This window comes from Hibiscus syriacus, unplaced genomic scaffold (genome assembly GCF_006381635.1).
Source record: "Hibiscus syriacus cultivar Baekdansim isolate YM2019G1 unplaced genomic scaffold, ASM638163v2 tig00117016_pilon, whole genome shotgun sequence".
Lineage (NCBI taxonomy): Eukaryota > Viridiplantae > Streptophyta > Magnoliopsida > Malvales > Malvaceae > Hibiscus > Hibiscus syriacus.
In genome coordinates this window covers 3,369,437-3,383,739 of record NW_024063525.1, presented here as the reverse complement: position 1 = coordinate 3,383,739, position 14,303 = coordinate 3,369,437, and the positions used below count along the sequence as shown (strand labels likewise).

The 14,303-nt window shown below is 30.1% G+C and overlaps 1 protein-coding gene across 1 annotated transcript; it reads right to left on the bottom strand.

Annotated features, from left to right (window-relative positions):
• Positions 1-7,571: 7,571 nt before the first annotated feature.
• On the bottom strand, positions 7,572-10,827 carry LOC120195538 (3-hydroxyacyl-[acyl-carrier-protein] dehydratase FabZ-like). The gene is made up of 4 exons (XM_039197535.1): positions 10,544-10,827; positions 10,381-10,441; positions 10,145-10,289; positions 7,572-8,093 (listed from the first exon to the last, which is right to left on the bottom strand). Exons 1-4 carry the CDS (start codon positions 10,749-10,751, stop codon positions 7,842-7,844), a joined length of 666 nt encoding a protein of 221 aa, XP_039053466.1. The 5' UTR covers positions 10,752-10,827; the 3' UTR covers positions 7,572-7,841.
• Between the last annotated feature and the right edge of the window lie 3,476 nt (positions 10,828-14,303).

Sequence of the window (14,303 nt, the reverse complement as noted above, 5' to 3'; positions counted from 1 at the left end):
TCAATAAATCGGGGTTTATTATAATGAACACTATACAAACTATTTTTACTATTCAATATTGCAATGATAAACTTAGTTAAAATTAGAACTAAAAATGTGTGATGCAATTTGTAATTAATAAAATGCAAGAAAATTTATACATACAGAACTCATAATACATTATTTAAATACATAAATTTTAGAATAAATAATATTTTCTTTTTCAGATTTAGAAGAAGAAATCAATACATATTAAAAATTACATTATAATAACATTATTGTAAAACATCGTATATTTGATTATTGTTTTATACATTATCAATGAAAATAATAATAATTTTACCAATAATATTTAGATGATATTAAGTGTTATATTATATTTGAAAACATATTTAACAATAACTTATTATTAGTGATAGATTTACTAATAGTATACTGAATAACTACTTTAGTATATGAATTTTAAAATATTTAGATGATATTAAGTGTTATTTACTGAATAATATTTAGATGATATTAAGTTTTATTTACTTTATTTTCTGTTCTCTTTAATTTGGTTGCCTCTTATGATGAGTAGAGTGTAATAAAGTAAACGAAGTACATGCATTTGATATGATTCTCAATATTTAAACCACAAATTAATTACTTTTAAAATATAATTAATTTAATCAATACACTTATTATTATAATTCATATAACTATGGTTAAATATAAAATAATTAAATAGTATGGATATATAAAATCATAGGTATAAATATATGAAGATCAAATATAAGTATTTTAAATACGAAATCTTAAAATCATAAATAATTGTAAAAATGGTAATATAATAGTACATAACTTATAACTATAGAACTTGATCAAAATTGAAAGTAGATGGTAAACACTCTCAATAAATAATAACTACTAGAATAATAAATTATAATCACTCGGTTAATATATAATAGATTTATAGAAACTACTATAAACCCAGACACATACCGTAATATGTTTAGAGTTCGTTTCAATTTCAAAAAGAAAATATATATTTTTTAATTCTCTTAATATATAAAATAAAGAAAGAATATTTCTTTTTTCTTATAAAAAAAATTTTGTTTTAATTTTTTCTTAAATTATATTTCGACAGATTTTTATCAGTCTAACATTGTCAGATGTCATCTATCTATTAAGTAACAAATAATTTCATTCAAAATCCATTTTCAGTTTATCATCGTCAAATATTATCTCGCCATTAAGTAAAAAGGATTCCATTTAAAGTGTATTAAGAGGAATTAAGCCTAATAACACATTAATTGTATTTGAAGTTAAAAGTTAAAACAAAATTAAAGAAATTAATTTGGATAGAGACATTTGGTATCGACGAGTATTATTATGGTGTACTTTATTATGGTATAATTGTTTTTAAAGTTTTTTTTATAATTATATGTTTTTATTAGATCTATACTTCACAGGTATAAATTTGAATATATTAAAATATTTATATTATATTTGTATTATTTATTTTGTTATGTTATATTATAATTATAATTATATTTATATTAATTGTATTGTAAATGTAAAGCATCTTTCGTTGAACTTTTTCAATTAATTTTAATATTCGTTTCAATATTTTATTTTCAATTAATTTTGATATTCATTTCAATATTTTATTTTCTTTTGTTTCATTTTGAGCCGGTAATCTTTTTTTTTTTGGCACATTATAAATTGGGGAGAATGTAACATGGTTAGAATTAATTAGGGTGAATAAAATTAATTTTATTAAAAAGTAAATTTTATTTTAGATTCTAATTTATTTGAGTTGAGTTATTTGAGTTTATTTAAAATTTGAATTTAAGCCGAGTTTGGATTTCGAAATTAGAATATAAAAAATTAAAACGATGTCGTTTGGTTTTAGCTAAGTAGTTTGATTATTTCGATATTTAGTCCCTAATTCATTGTTTCTTAAATTCCTCATTCATTTTAAGTATGTTTTAATCAAACTGAAACTACATGTTATTGAACCATTGTAGAATTCATATGTAATTTCAATTCTCCCTTCAGACAACAAAATTCATCTTTTTTTTTTCAATTTAGTTTCTTAGTTTTGCATATATATATTTTCAATTCCACATTCGTTTTAAGTCTATTTTTTATCGAATTTGAACCACATGTCCCTCTATCACCATAGAATATTTATATATATAACTTCAAAAAATTCACTTTTTTTTTTCAATTTAGTTTCTTAGTTTTGCATATATTATTTTCAATTCCACATTCGTTTTAAGTCTATTTTTTATCGAATTTGAACCACATGTCCCTCTATCACCATAGAATATTTATATATATAACTTCAATTACTCTTTGTGTTAATAACTTTCTTTTTTCAGTTTAGTCCTTCAACTTTAAATTCTATTCAATTTTGTACCACCAAATTCGATCCAACCTGAAATTCGGAAGATTTGAATATTACACGAAACCACCAAAGTGACTAACCATCTTTTTTTATAAACATAAATCATAAAAAAAATTATCCATCCATAATTTAAAACGTAAATGTTTAAGTTTTCCATATGAGGAGCTCCCAAAATAACATCTCAAATAACATCAGAGTCTAACAAAAAGAGTTGCGACTCAATAAACAAAAGATCTATGAAATACATGCCCTTTAAAATAATCGAGACGTACTCTGAAGCTCAATGAAGTCTAGAATCCTCAATCTGGCGACAAGCTCCTCGAATGACACCTGAAGACCTGTGAATGAAAACAAATTTTGAACATTGAACTACAAGCTCAATGCCACATAAATACCTTTATTATACTACATGCAACTATTAGATGCGTATTCTAACAAGTATAGTCACGAGGCAACAAAATACACCAAACATACATCATAAAGAAGCATCGTACACATTCAGAACACAAGTATAGTGACATCACAATCAAACAAGTAAAATGTCATTGCACTAGTACAAAATTACCTCAGCACCGATACGGCAGTGCAATAGCATTGATACTAAAGTGATTTAGCACTGCTGAGAATATATCTGGATATCTCACAAAGTATTTATAGACAATCATTAAACATTCATGTAGCTTGGATGTCCTCATCGTTTCTCAAGTATAAATAAGGACATAAGTCTTATGTATTCTTCTCTTATAATATTCTTAAGGTTTATTACACAATATTATAGATTTTCACTTTCAAGATTATTGAAGAAATTTTGATGGTTTTAGACCCCTTACCAAGCTCTTAACAAAAAATTTAGGCTCTCTGCCCAAATTTAGTATGATGGTACCAATATTGACCCCTTCAGTATCGATACTGATCCTCTAGTATCTATACCTACCCTTGATACCAATACCAAAATTGGCTATTGGAATCTAAAGAGGCCTTAGAGTATTGATACTCATAGGAAAGAATCGATACTACCTATTAGGGTACTGATACTGACAAATGTCGAAAATATTGTCAAATAAAATAATTCATATTTTTTAAACAAACAAATAAATAAAGGTAATACAGAGAAATAGGGTCGATCCACAGGGACTAAGGAAATTTGATAATATCATTTTCTGGTTTGAATTAACTGTAAAAATAAAATAGGGGTTTTAGTAATAATAAAAGTGATAAGGTAAAATAAATGATAATCTAAAAATAATGAAAATGTGAACAAAAGAAAGTAAATAAGGGTAAAATAATTCAATAATGATGATTTAGCCTTAGGTTTCTCTTAGACTCAATTTATATCAATCATCGAAATAGATTTTCTCTTCTAGATTCACGTCAGTTATATCAAACAAGGCCCAACAACTAACTTTCCTCTCTGGTAAACTGATGTTTCCAAGTCTCTCTCTGAAACTTAATCCTTGTTGGACTAACCATGTCTATCGTCGTTAGATCCAAGATAACTTTAAGTGCTAGAAAAGACCGACTCGGGTTATAGTGTCCCACCAAGAACCAAACCTAGTCTTGATTCCCCTTAGCAGATAGCCGCCGAGTTTTTTCACAGGAAGTTGACTTACAACCAATTGATTCTTCCTCCCAACAGTAAATCAAAACAACATTCAAATCAATGATGTCTTTTTGAAGTGAAAGAGTCGTGACAATTAAAGGAATGATCGATTGCCAATCCTAGATTTTATAGAATCGAAGAACATATTCAAAGTTGTTAAGTGCTACTCAATTCTCACGATTAGAATTGACTCATCATAAAGCCTTTGTCTAAGAGAAAGTTTAAATTTGTCGAACCCTCAAAATAAGTCTTTAAAGTTTAAATTATGTTAAAAATATCATTCAAACATTTTAGAACAATTTTAAAAGTCATATCTTTCTCAAAATGTCAAAAATTGACTTTTAAAACAAGCTTTGACTAGAAGTTTCAAAACTTCTATAAGAGCTTCAAAACTTTCCAAGACAGTAGGCTTTGGAGTTTCGAAACTTTCATAAGAGTTCCGAAACTTTGGGCTCCAACGGTCATATTATTTAATTCATCTTCGAAGAGTTTCAATACTTTCTCCATAATTTCGAAACTTCATGTTCTGGTAGCCATTAATGTAGAAATTTAATTCTTCAAACAGCTTCAAACTCCCTCCAACAACCTCAAATGGCTAGAATTCAATGAGAGCACATAAAAAGGGTCTTCAAACAGCCAAGTAATGACAAGAAAGCTATTGGAACAATCAAAGAGCAAATAGAGTTAAATTTGTATTCCATTGTGTCTTTCTTACATAGAACGTTATTACATTCATTGTATTTTTCATTCTAGTATTCTTGGGTGTGTATGAGAGCTTCAATTTGCAAACATTCTATCTTTGTGAGGATATTCAAAGTTTGTTTATTTGTATTTACTTCTTTGGAAGGGTTGAGCACTTAAGACTTTGGGGTATAAGTCTTAGTGTTGTGTAAGGTTACACCTTGTCCTAAAAGGTTATAACAAATTAGTGAATTTGTTGAAACCCTTAGTTAGGAAGCTAAGGTAGTGAATGTAGACTTCATTAAGGAAGTTGAACCACTTTAAAATCCTTGTGTCAGTTTCTTACTTTTTTTCAAAAGCTTCCAACAATTTTTCAATTTGTCAATTCACCCCCTCTTGGCCATTTTCCTTAATTGATTGACTCAACATTATCTTATGCAGACTTCTCTTGAATTAATTAATTTTCTCCTCTTTTGCATGTGGTTTTTCCCAAAAGGGTTTTCCACATAAAATCTTGGTGTCTATTTTATGTGATCATTATGCATATTGTTATCTTCTAACAAATTAGTATCAGAGTGTATGGGTTGTTTGACTTGATTACGATAATGACATCTTCAAAGTATGAGAAGTTGTTATTAGATCGCAACACCATATTCAAATTGTGGAAGGTAGAGGTACGTAAATTTGCAAGGGCTCTCTTTTTCTGATGAAATTGCATAGAAAGAATTTTATATTCTGCAGGGTTCAATAATTATAGAAGTGAACTATAATTTTTTTAAGGCAAAGTGGCCTCCTGGGTAAAAGAATATTTGGTATTTCCTTGAATACCTGGGTTCGAGCATGAGGTGTGAGCGTTCAATATAAAAAGGTTGAGAGTTATCTTTGAATAGATACTATCTTGTACTTACCCCGGATTAATAGAAAACAATCATGGGCATAACGGTTTTGGAATAAAAAAAGTCTTATATTACGTGGGCATAACGGATTGGAGGGAAAAAAGAGAGTTTAGTCATGTAGGCATAACAAATTCAAGAAGAAGAAAATTTAGTTCCATGAGCTTAACGAAAAAGATTAAATTATCGATGATCGAAATTGTGTTGTACATGATATTACTTGTAGTGAAAAAGTTGTAAGCAAGATTAACACTTATGATTTCCTTACCGATGTGAAGACTAAATCTAAGTTTCAGCAAGCTTCGGATTCAGTTGGCAATCATTGTTAAAGAATGTCCCTCTAAGGGGTTTCATGGAAGAAATAGAGAATATGTTCTCAAGGTGGAGAACTTATTCGTTGAATTGTAGAGTTGTTTTTTGTTGATTTTGGGTGCCTTATCGAATTTGAGTGTTTTGTCTCGAATCCTTCACTCTTTCATAATTTACGTCAAGGTGGAGATTTGTTAAAATTTGACTCGAATTTAAAGTGGCACAATTTAATTGGGAAAATAATAAACATAGTTTGATTAAACATAAATAAATTTATTAAAGTGGAGTATTTTATTAAGGTAGTATTTTTATAAACTTTTTACTTTATTTAGTTTCCTTTGTAATAGTATATATCCCTATAAATAGATATTAGATTAGGTTGTCTCATGAGGATCCCTCTTATATCCTTCTTCTCTTAATATTAGTATTTTTCTCTTCTTATGTCTGTGGTTTTATCTGAAATGATTTTTCATATAAAATCTTGGTGTCTATTTTATTGGGTGATAATTTTGTACGTGGTTATCTTATAACATTGTCCATAATATCTGTGAACAAATTAACTGGTTTGTATCTTCATTACAAAGAATTAACACGCTAAACAAACGCGTTACTTCTGAAACAATAAGCAATTAGCTTAGTGCATGCCTTCCGGTAATTGAAGCAAGCATTTTATGATTAGCTTTTATAACACATTTTGAGTTGGGATGAGAATGTTTCCCCGTGAACACAAAACGTGAAGTAAAAGGAATTTGGCTCCTTGGATGGATGTCATCACCGATCAGAAAAGTTGATCGGAGCGATTAAAGTGTGGATTGAAATAGAGGTTGAGAGAATTTAATAATGAAATTGGTATTGTATAAATTTTAAAGGATTAAATTAAAAAATAATCATATTTAGTAAAGTGACACATCATTGATATAACGAAAAACTAACAATTCATTTATCAAATTATAACTGATTAATAATATAAATGACCGAAACATTTTAAATTTTGGTGATCAAAATAAAATAAAAATAACATCGGTGATAATTTACCCTCGAGTATTTATGTTTGAACTCATATTAATAATTTTTTGTACTTGCTAAAAATAAAAAATATACTCAAGTTGTAACTGTTTATACTCAGCTTGGATTTTCGATTATATTAATCAGGTCTTAAAAATATTTACTTTTAAAAATCGAGTTATAAGGATCCGGTTCAGCGTCTGTAGGATCAGAGACTCAGTTTTATTTAATATATTTACACCAAGCTTTTGCTACGATTTTATTTACCGAATTTTGACAATGATTTCTACATATTATTATTAATGGTTCTCGGTATTATTTACATGAGTTGGACTTTCATATTTATGCACATGGTTTTATATTTGTTTTAATTTATAATTTTTGTAAATTAAATTTAAGTCGCACTAACGACAACTGTGGCATCCGACTGTTCAATCGTAACGTCTAAGGTATTACACAAGTATTAAAAAAGTTTAAATAAACCTGGGCACTCTTCGAGTCGGGCATTTAGATACTTGAACTACTCAAGCTTTGAGCACGTATATCTCCTTTACAACCCTACAAATAGGTCCTGTACAACGTCATTGCTTATAGCTCCATAGCATTGAATTTATGAAAAATGTTGAGGCATTTATTTCAGCAGTCTGTTCCTGGAAACAGCCTGTTAAAGACTTTTTACAAAATTGATTGAACCCTGCAAATGTTCCAGATCATAGTACCTAATAAGCACTGCAAATTGTTAAACCACTGTTTTATCATAAATGCTAACTGGTTTCAGTCTACATGAGATGATAGAAGAAACTTCAAGAAACCTTTTTTTCATTGTCTGCAAAAAACAAAGAAACTCACTACCATATTGTCAAAGAAAAAAACGATGAGAATCTCCGTCAAACGGGGATGCATGCAGAACAAAAGCCTAAGGCACAACATGGCTCATGATTTCGGAAAATAAGCGAAGACACAGTATAAAATGCCGAGACTATCAACCACTGCCAGTCGCCATCAGGAACTCACCCTCACATACCAAGTCACTTCCAACATATGCTTTCCCTTCCATCTTCGCAATTCCAAACCGCTTCTGCAGCTTGGTAAGTGTCATCCTCATAACCAATGTATCTCCTGCGATGACTGGTTTCCTAAACCTTACTTTGTCAACTCCGGCAAAAAAGAAGTTTTCCCGAGAACCTCCCACTTCGGGTTGCAACATAACCAGGCCTCCAACTTGTGCCATTGCCTGGACCAAGCAAATACTTCTGTTACAACCTATTGATACTAAAATGAAGAAGAAAAAAAGATTTAGCATTCATATCTTTTCTACCATACTTGATTGACAACTAAGCAGTCTGACCATGGAATCAGCCAATAATAATAGAAGCACCGATGTTGTCTCTATTAGCATGTTTGTTTCATGCTTCATGTAGGTAGTTTCAGTAAGTGTCATTGATTAACCACCACCCCTTTCGTACGTCCATATTATTCAGGATAAAGAATGCTAAAAAGGTGAAGTGTAGTAGTGTACCTAAGCGCCTATAAAGATGACTTGATATAAATAAGTAGCACTGGGCAGAGTGGCAGACAATCGAATCAAACCAATTTAATTCTGATTATGAAAATACTCGAATGGTATAAACCTCCTGAAGTACAGTGACGCTATAACACCATTACAAATTTGGATCTAAGCCATCGTAGAAAATGCCATAAACAAGTTATGGATAACATTATACTTAAGTCTGCATTATCATTCAAGTCAAAGGACTAGCCCCCAAGCACAGCTGGAATAAAACACTGCATTGAGGATTACTACTGTAAGTCAAAACTTGCTGGTTTTCTCAATTAATTAGTCGGTAGTTTTAACAAGATAAACACCATTAAGGATGTCTTACCTAAAATATAACCTATACAAAATTCCAATAGAATCAGCTACCATAGAATAGGGGGGAAATATATCTGGGATTTTTATGCAAAGACAAGAGACACAAAAGATGGTGTTTTAGAGATGAAAACACCACGGGATATCAAAGGATGTAAATGGAAAAATAATACATAGTAGCTAGAAGAGCTGGGATATTACATGAAGAAACAAAGATCTTAACAGGAATAAAATCCAACCACAATTTTCTGAAAATGTGCAAGGAGCTCAATTAAGCTTGATTTTCAACCCAAAAAAATTGCATTGAATAACAAAGAATAAAAAATACTCACAGTACTTATTAATGCTAACATGCCCTACCCAAGTTCATGTCAACAGCCAGTAGCATCTCTGGGGTGAAAAAGACTTCACAGCTGATTATCTACCAAATCTTTGGTTGAGCCCATGTTTTTACCTCAAACTTCTACTAAGGCTTCATACAACAAAATTTTACCTCTGCGGTAAGATTGTCTACACAGCCTTACTCTATTTATGTGATTGAATAATGAGGTATGGACCAAAAGGAAATAAGCTACTATCTAAATACATAACCATGGAGTATTGACCAAAAAACAAACTAGCTGGCGCCTGGCAGTATACACCCGTCGTTTCATGCATGCAGATAGAAAGAGCAATATTTTTCATCATCATTGTACAGATCTTAATAAATTAGTTTATGGAAACTGGATAATCTAAGCACCTACATTTTATGGAAGAAAAACAACTTTAAGATCAAAAGATTCAAACATTCAGAATGCAGAACTGGGTATCAAGTGACTAATGGAAAAGAAACATCATGAAATATGAATAAACGAAAAGAGAAAAAAGAAAGGAGGAAGAAACATTGCTAACTCTGGAAAATCCGATTATAGAGAAGATGCTATATTATTTTTGAGAAACATTAACCATTCAATTCATCCTTGATTAGTTAAGCAAAACTGGTACAAATGTATCTCAACTGATATAGTTGAGCTTGAAGTTGAGTATGATAATTAAGATAACTTTTGACAAGGTAAAGTAGAGCGAGCCTAAGCAATCTGATTTTTATATGCTAGAGCTTAAAACGAAACCCAAATGGGCTCGAGCCAAGCTTCGAGTCACAAACTACAAGATGTGCACAAGCTTCTCGAGTGTGTTCCGCTTGATTACACCCATACCCATTTTACTACTGGTGGTAATTTAGGTAACAGAAAGCAGGATCAGAGTACTACTACCTTATTTATTAGATTGATAACCCAAAAAAAAAGTTATCAGAGACAACACAATGTTATTCATATGATAAAATCCTACATTCAGCTCCTAAAATAAAAATGGACAAAATTTAAATGATAAACAAAGTGATGAAATGCCCAACCATTCAGGGAAAAAGAAGATACCTCAACCATGAGAACACCGGGCATTATAGGCCTCTCAGGGAAGTGTCCAGGAAAGAAGTTATCATTTATGGTCACATTCTTTATACCAACAGCCGATACCCCTGGATTATATTCTATTACTCTATCAACCAACAAAAAGGGGAACCTACAAATCCAAAAAACCAGTTAACATATATCGGAAACAAGCAAAAGAAAAGCTTATAAAATAATAAATCAACAATGGATAATTTTCTCACCTGTGTGGTAATATCTCTCTAATTTTATTAATGTCCATCACACTAGGATAAGCTGGGAACCCTGAGAAATCACGGAAAAAGAGAAACAACCCCCGATTTCAATTTAGAACATAAAGATTTCAAAAAAGTGAAAATTGAGAGCAAAAACATAAACGAATTGTACTTGTTTCAATGGGGTTCTCTTTATCTCTGCTGTTGGATGCATCTAAAGAGCAAAGTAGGGGTGAGTTGGAGCGGCGAGTGAGCTTCAGAGAGAGAGAACGAGATCCGGGTAAAGGAAGAGAAGGGAAAGGAAGAAGCTGGAAGTGCCTTCTGGGTTGACTCAATGAGCCGTGGATGAAAGAAACGAGCGAGTTGGAAGCGACTCCCATTGGTGGAGAGATGCAGAGAAGCAGGTAGCAGCAGAGATTTCGAGTTTGAAGCAAGTCGAAACTGAAGAACGCTTTGGTTTGACCATGTTGTTTGAACAAATAAAATAATAATTTATTATTTTTATTTTAATTAAGGTATTATTGATATTAGGGTAAATTTCGTGTTTAGTACATAAACTATAAATTTTGATTCATTTTAATACCTAAACTTCCAATTATTTTCAACATCATACCTAACGTTTAGTTTTTATTTTTAAAAGCGGGTGATTTGCACTTCACCTTTCTTATAGGTTAATTGCATTAGTCATTACTTAACTATCTTCTCACTCATATTATGGTCATTAAAGTTTAAATTTTTTAATTTAATTATTTAACTTTCAAAATATTCCTAATTTAATCATTCTAACTTTAAAATTTATTTTTATTTTAAATTTTATATTAATAAAACAATAATAAAAAATTTCATGTTAGAAAAATTATTAATGAAATAAATTAGAGCGATTAAAATAAAGCAATTTGAAAGTTGAGTAGTTAAATTGAAAATTTTTAAACTTTAGTACTAAAATAGGAGTGAGAAAATAGTTGAGTGATGAATTGAATGATGTAATTTAACCATAAAATACAATGTCATTATGTTTTTAGCGATGTGGTACTAAAATGAAATAAAAATTAAATATTATGTATGATTTTGAAAAAAATCAAAATTTAAATACTAAAACAGACTAAAACTATTGTTTAGGTACTAAACTGTAATTTACCCTTGATATTATTACGGGTTTTCATGTACCTGATTTTTAGATATCTGATATATTAGGTAGCTATGATTACTAGGTATCAAAATGTCAATTCATGTGAAATGACCATCCAGCTCAGTTGGTAGAATACAAGACTATTAACTTTAGGGTCGTGTGATCGAGTTCCACTGAGAGCATTTCATAATTTGAAGGTCTCTTACGTAAGCTGCTCTCAACCTGACGTTGGAGGCAACCTACTATCGTACCTCTCGTTTACCCCATTACATATAGGAATAAAAGTCAGCTTAGAGTCAAGATGATCGAGTTGGTCTAAAATGTCAATTCATGTTCCGACTCACTAAATTTAAGTTCGTAAGATTTAGATACCCGTGTTTTCAAATCATGGCTACTTAATTCATATTTATTTTATTTCTAAAGATAAAACTTAAAAATCTGAAACGATAGGGTTAAAAAAATAATATAAAATGTTAAGGTAAAACAATTTAAGGAATTAGAAACTTAAAATGTTAAGGTGAAGTTAAGGTGCAATAATATGAGAATTAGGAATAAAAAATTTATTATAAAATAAAAAATTAAAAAATATAGAGAATTGAGTATCGGGTAGTCGATTAAGAGAAATTTGTTCATTCGAATTCTACCAGAAACTTATAAAAAGTAGTGGATTAGATATCCGACCCACAAATTTAAATATTTTTATTATAAATACTAGATCATTTTTAATCGGATTAACGGGTTAACATGTTGGGTAATTTGTATTAAATATTTTTAAACACCCTTAGATATTATAAATATATTTTATAACCGGTATATTTTTATAATAAATATAATTAACTCAAGTGATAGTTTAATTCAAATATTATTTATTTTATATTTTATTTTATAATATATCATATTCAAATATTAATTAATCTTATATTTTAAGTTATAAATATAATTTGAGTATTTTATAATTTATTGTTAAATTATTCAAATTTTAATTGATAATTAAAATAAATTCTATTATAATTCGAATGATTAAAAATTTTTGGTGATTAATTTCATTACGTAAGAATTCAATAATTTTACTCAAATAATATCTTTACTCTCGTTCTTAGAGGGTGACCTCAATAGCCCGTCGTGATAGAGTGTAGTGTCAGTGCTATGTCGGTTTGAATTCTCGTGTTTTGGCTCAATATTTCATCATGAGAGCTAGAGAGAATTATGACGTCACGTATCTAATTTTAGGTATATTTCATTATTTTGGTCCATAATTTTGCATTTGTAGACTTTAGGTTTATGCATTCATTTGATTATGATGAGAAAGAATTTCGAGAGTAGTAGCTTGTATAGAGATTTCGATGTAGGAAACTAAATACCTAGTTTTGTTAGGATTTAGTGTTGATAGACGAGGTTAAACTTTGGTAACCGATTGAGAGCCAAGGTCAACCTTATGTAGTTGACCTAATGAAACTACCATCTCAAGGACTGATGTAACCTTGGTCATGTGTTTGGTTTTTTTTATCGAAATATTACCCGTACGCCTAATAATTACCTGTCATTATGCACGTTGAATTAATTGTATTGTATTATTATTCGAGTAGTTCGACTTTTAAACCCTCATCCTCTCCTATAAATAAGAACCGTCTTTAAATACAAACATCACCACACCAAAATTACTTGCTTGTTTTTGCTTTTATCAATTCCTTATATTTTTGTTGTAAGGTAAAACTATTTTTTATTTTATTATATTTATTTTATATATGATTATTTGAATAAATTTTATTGTACTAATTATTTTGTATTATTTTTGCGGTTGTAAAATTGGAAAGTGGGATCATACCTCGAGACATTTTTGCGGATACGGTAACAATATGAAATTATGTTATTTAAATTATTGTGAAATTTTTTATATTTTTTCGATTAGTTTTTATATTTTAATTTATATATTATTTATTTAATTAGGCATATTTCAGCTATTGTTTTTGCAGATATAAGACTCAATCTTTCAAACTCTCAAAATAACATGTATTTCAGTTATTGTTTACTATGATGGAGAAATTCGGGAAGATGAAACCAGCGTCGTCTTCGCATCAAATCATTCTGTCAAAATATCCTTTAAGAGAAACATCACTTTTGAGGAGCTGATAACAAAAATTTCAAGGAAGGTTCATGTTGGAAGCACTAGAAGACTGTCTTCACTTCAGTATAGATTTTCAACTGTAGTATTTCTGTTAACTTATACAACGTTCGAAGTCTCCAACGATGACGATGTTACTATGATGGTTGATTCTCAAAATCAATAATTAGATGTCGATACACAGATGCATGCAATATTTGTTAAAGTACATGTTATTCGTGGTATGTCATTATGCTCATACTATGGGCTAGCTCAACAAGTTGATCAAGTTGACAGCCCAACTCAAGTAATGTGTAATGATTTTAACTTGTAAATGGGAAATCCACATCATGGTGCGATCCCATCAAGTTCAATGGGGGAGACATTCATCAGTAACATGTTACGATCTGTACCGAGATGGCTCCATAAGAAATCCGTATGACAACATCGCGTCCAGTTCAAGAGGAAGGCATTCATCTGCCAATTTCTTTGACCTGAATATGGAGATGCCCTCGATGCAGCAATATGTGCAGTACCCATTTGACACGATGCCTTCAAGTTCCAGGGGAGACATTCAAGTGCAAGCTTCTTCGACCTCAATGTCGAGATGCCTTCAAGTTCAAGGGGAAGGCATTCAACTACTTGCTTGTTCAACCTAATTGTCGATATTATGGAGGAACCCTCATCACTACCAAAAGAACC